We start from the raw sequence: 5,374 nt of genomic DNA, 5'->3' as shown, positions 1-5,374 counted from the left end.
TTTAGATTAATCAAAAATATAATTTAATTAATTAATCAAATTAATTTTATATAATAAAATTGGTTATTAACCGATTAAAAAATTTAAAAATTAATTCTTAATTGATTATAAAAATAAAAATCAATTTTAAAAAATAACTATTTTTTATAAAAAAATGGTTTTTACATAAAAAAATTAAATTTTTTTAAATCAAAATTTAAAATTGGTTAACTAATTTGATCACAAGAACTACATAAAATTTGATTTTGATTTTGGTTAATCAATTAAAAATCGATTTTTAAAATTTGATTTTGGTTAACCATTTTTTAATAATATGAATATAATTTTAAAAATTATTTTATTAAATTAGTTAACCAAAATATGATTATGATTTTTTAATCAGTTAACCATAATTTAGTTATTTTTTGTACACCCCTAATTCTCCTTTAATTTCTATTTAATCAAATCTAAATTAATGAAATTATACACTCCCCATGCATTATTCTCTCTAAGCCCATGTTATTATATGCATATATAATAAGTAAAACTTTAAATAAAATCAATTTGAATTGGTTTAGTAATTAGTTCTACTTAATTAAGTGTCAAAAATTTAAATTTTACCTTATATATGTAGCAATTCATTGACTAGAGCTTCAATCTACAGCAGATTAATCTTTGGTCTGCTTGACTCGAGAATACTATGGGAAAAAAAACTTTAAATAAGTCCTTAAAATAGAGATGTCACTATGATCACTAATATTATTCTACTTCTTAAGCGATAAGTAATTAAGTTTCTTTTTCAAAAATAGATTTAATTATTATATTAGTCTCTATAATTTTATCAAATTTTTAATTAGATTCTTATATTTGTTTTCTTTCCAATTGAATTTTTTACACTGTTTTTAATTTTTATAACTAGGTCCTTTCGAGTGTAAAAAATGTTACAATTAATTCAATATTTCTTCGCAAATTGAAGGTATTCATAATAAAAAACATAATTAGAATTTGACTACATGTATTTTGAGAGAAATATGCTGTTAACTTTAACGCATTTGATATGAAATTGACCTAATTACAAAATTATAAATAGAATATGGATCTAATTGAAAAGATAAAAAATATAATGATCTAATTAAAAATTTGATAAAACTATAAAAATTAAAAAGTAATTAAACCTCAAAAATATTGTTAGGAGAGACATTTTTGTACTAATTAAATTAATTAGATTTTTTAATCATATATAGAGTTTGGAAAATCCTCAAAATATAAATTTATCATATCAATTTAATGTTTAAGGATTTGTGACATAAATTTAGTGTTTAAAATATTAAACTTTCGAATCACCATACTTTTAAGGATATGCTTGTCTTAGTGTTAAGCAGAAAAATTACAGAATTTACTTGAATTGGAATGTGTACATATAACAGAATTGAAATATAAAAAAAAAAGTCGAGAAGATTTTTTTTCGGTCAAATCGATCGAACAATTTTTAATTTTAAATATTATATCATAAATTCCTTTATATTATACATTCACACATTTAATACTTAAAAAGTTTATATCTATTATCTGATTTTTACTAAATTTTGAACTTAAATATAGCATATTAAAAAATCATAAATGTTAGAGAAACAAAAAAATAATTAGAATTTACTTTATTTAATATTTGTTAACTATCGCAACAATTAATAATACTAAATTAAATAAATTATAGTTTTTTAGATTAATTTTTTTAATTATCAAATATTTCCGTAAAAAACACATAATTTATCATTTGAACTAAAGCTCACGTGCCATAAGAACCTTACTTGGACAAGCAACTTGTAAATCGCTCATGTCGCTAAGATTGATTGTTTGCAAGTGTATTCCTTCCTTGAGAAAAAGTCTCTTCATCCTTTTTAAAGCTCCAAGCTCCTCTGACGGTGCAGGCATTCGGATCATAGACCATATTCGGTGACACAAACCGAACCTGACACATCAACACGAAGGGGCCCTAAGTCATGCTAATTCTTCCCCTCAATCTTCTCGCCTCTTCTCCAACTTGTCTTTTAATAAATACCAAATGTTTAAAATTTATTAGTTTTAATAAATTAAATATTTATTATTTAATTTTTTTGACAAATTAAATACCATAACAAACTCCATCATTTGCTTAAGAATTTGAGTCACACCTTATAACTCTATACTCACATCAATATGTATATTGAAAAATCTTATACTAAAGCGTGATAGATGTACCATATCCTAATTTATTGGAGAAGAATATTGCATAAATTCAGTGGTCTCTTTTTTCTTTATTCTTCATATTCAAATAATATAATCATCAATAATACTATTAGAAAAAAATTCAAGCATATTCAAAGATGTTATTGTGTGAGAGAATAAGTTAAAAATATAATATTCATCATCATGTGTTTTTTTTATCAGTTTAAATTTAGACAGAAATAGTTTTATAATATAAATAAATTAAATATCAAAATAAATTAAATTTTAAAATATCCAAATCTTGACATAATAATGCAAGATAAATGTATTTTGAAATTAACGATATTTTTTTCTATTTTAATTTTACAAAAGAAGGAATATCATAGATAAGTCTTAGTAAATTTTTAAAAATTTAATTTTAATACACTGTCAGTATAAAGTAATTTTATATGTGTATTCAATTATATAACACCACTTAAAAAAATAACAATATTTTACATTAATTACCAATTAAACACATAAATAATCACCAAAAAAACAGACGTAATTAAACGATCGTGTAAATAATTTTACTCCGTTAGTCCATTAAAATTGACCTAAGCTCTTAAGCACAATAATAATTTACATATATCAAACTAAAAATTATTATGCACACAAAACAAATCAAAACCAAATTAATTATTATATATCTAAATGTGTTATTTATTTATTTTACATATTTTTAAAATGTATCTTCTATTCCAATATAAACACTATACAGAAGAATAATTACTAACGAATTTGTTTACGTCGTGCGCTAGTATATATAATGGCCTCCAACCATAATATGTTCAATCTTGGGTTCTTGATCAAATTTGGGATCTTCTACATCTTCGACCACCGTCTGAAATGAAATTAGAGTATTTTTTATAAGAAATATATTATATATACATTAAAATCAGTCGTTAAAATTAACTATCAATATAAAATACATATTAAAATATAAATATACATTAAAAATAAATTAAATTATTCATATATTTTATAACTAATTTTAATAACTAATTTTAGTATACAAATAACATTTTTGTTCATACAAAATTTTGATACCAATATTGTATTTTACATATATTTTTCTCCACCAAAAAACATCCCATCAAAATTGATTGTCAATACATTTGCCAAAAGACAATTACAAACTGAAATCACAGTATTCTCTGGCACTAATTTTTAGATGCCCTAAGTTGGAACATATACATGGAATATAAAACTCTAGCAACATCCTTTTTTTTTAATAATGCATGTCTTATATATATATATGTTATATACCCCATCAGTTTTTTAATTTCAGGACAATTAAGCTAAGCAGTAAGCAAGAATCAAACGCTAGTATATATAAGATGATTGGCTAAAATTTCTTTCTTTATTTTCATATTTATCTATCAGAGAAATATTATTATTCTTTGAACCATTCATGATTTCATTCATTCATGTACCAACTTGGCATAAATATATGCGTACAAGTGAGAATCGAAATGCACAAACGACATACATTATGTGAGAGGAATATTTTATTATTGGGTGTTAAAAAATTGGTAAATTTTACCATACTTTCTTTAAAATAAAAGATAAATTATCTCTTTTAATATAATAATTATTAATAAATTATTTTTTATTAAAATTTCAAAATTTACGTTATTTTCTCTTTTTTTATTTTTTTTAATAATAATATCATTTTTATCATCTCACCAAATACATCTCTTTTTCTTTAATTTTAAAATTTTACTTCCTTTCAAATTCAATCACCATTTTCAATAAATTAGGTTAAAATTTTAAACTTATTCTTATGCTTTCAATTACTAATTTCAACTAGCACTTTTATCATTTTTTCAATTGTCTCCTTCCTAAGATTTTTTTTCTAATATTTTTTTCTAAAATTCAGTCAGGTTAACCATGGTACTCTGGTAACCAACCCTTTAACCCTAAATATTACCATCTTAAAATTTTTATCATCTGAATAATAATTAAAAGATAATTTAATAACAACTAAAGATAAAAAAATAAAATATTTTAATGCTTCTTTTTACATATCAGTTACCATCACTTTTAATTAATATATCATAATTTTTTATCAGTTTTTTAGCTCTCTTTTTTTTAAAATTTTTTTCGATCATATCCAATTAGATTTAATGATCTCATTCAAACCTTAAAATTCTAATTAAAAGATAATTTATCAATAATTATTGTATATATCACAAAAAATTATTTGTCCTTTATTTTAGAGAGGACATAGTAGAATTTACCTAAAAAAATTTTTATATATATAACTTGGTAAATCTAAAGAAACAAATATAAACGCAATGTAACAACATGAACTTTAAAAAATAAAAATAAAAAAAATATAATTTCAATTCATTCTATATCACTATCCATTGAGTCCATTCAATTGGAATCTATATGATATACTATACAAATACAACATTCAACAAATTAACCAAACACCCCCCTCTCTCAAACAAACCCTAAAATTCGAACCTCATCGTTTAATTTATTTCATTTAGCTGTTTGTGTATATATATGTAACACCATACTCTCTAGCTTGCAACGCACACAAGCACTCTAAAAGAAAAAGACAATAACACACACCTCTAACATTAATAAAGAATGTCTGGTGTCTGGGTTTTCAAGAACGGCGTGGTCCGGCTGGTCGAGAACCCAGGCGCAGACGCCGTGGAGGGTGGTGGGCGGCAAGCATCAGGGGTAAGGCGCAAGGTGCTGGTTCACAGCGCAACGAACGAGGTAATCACCAATTACGCCGCCCTAGAAAGCAAGCTTCGGTCGCTGGGATGGGAGCGTTACTATGATGATCCAGAGCTTCTTCAGTTCCACAAGCGGTCCACCGTGCACCTCATTTCTCTGCCTAAGGATTTCACCAAGTTCAAGTCCATGCACATGTATGACATAGTCGTCAAGAACAAGAACTCCTTTGAAGTCAGGGATATATTCTAATCTTAAGTTGGATTTTTCTTTTGAAAAAAATGTTATATATATTCATAAAATATACATAATTTTATGTGAATTTCAAAAAATTTTAAATTTATTATTTTAAAATTTATTTAAATACATGAATCTGAAGGTGTAAAACTCTTTTATTATAAAATTAACTCTACTTTTATATTTAGAATTTATCTTTTTTTTATTCCCAGGTAAA

General features: G+C 23.8%; 1 protein-coding gene across 1 annotated transcript; it reads left to right on the top strand.

The window, feature by feature from the left end:
- Positions 1-4,827: 4,827 nt before the first annotated feature.
- Positions 4,828-5,172, top strand: LOC130972984 (flowering-promoting factor 1-like protein 3). Its single transcript, XM_057897344.1, has one exon. The coding sequence runs from the start codon at positions 4,828-4,830 to the stop codon at positions 5,170-5,172; it is 345 nt and encodes a 114-aa protein (XP_057753327.1).
- The last annotated feature ends 202 nt before the right edge of the window (positions 5,173-5,374 follow it).

This window comes from Arachis stenosperma, chromosome 4 (assembly GCF_014773155.1).
Source record: "Arachis stenosperma cultivar V10309 chromosome 4, arast.V10309.gnm1.PFL2, whole genome shotgun sequence".
Lineage (NCBI taxonomy): Eukaryota > Viridiplantae > Streptophyta > Magnoliopsida > Fabales > Fabaceae > Arachis > Arachis stenosperma.
Note: the sequence above shows the minus strand (reverse complement) of the source record. Positions and strands in the feature narration are given on the sequence as shown.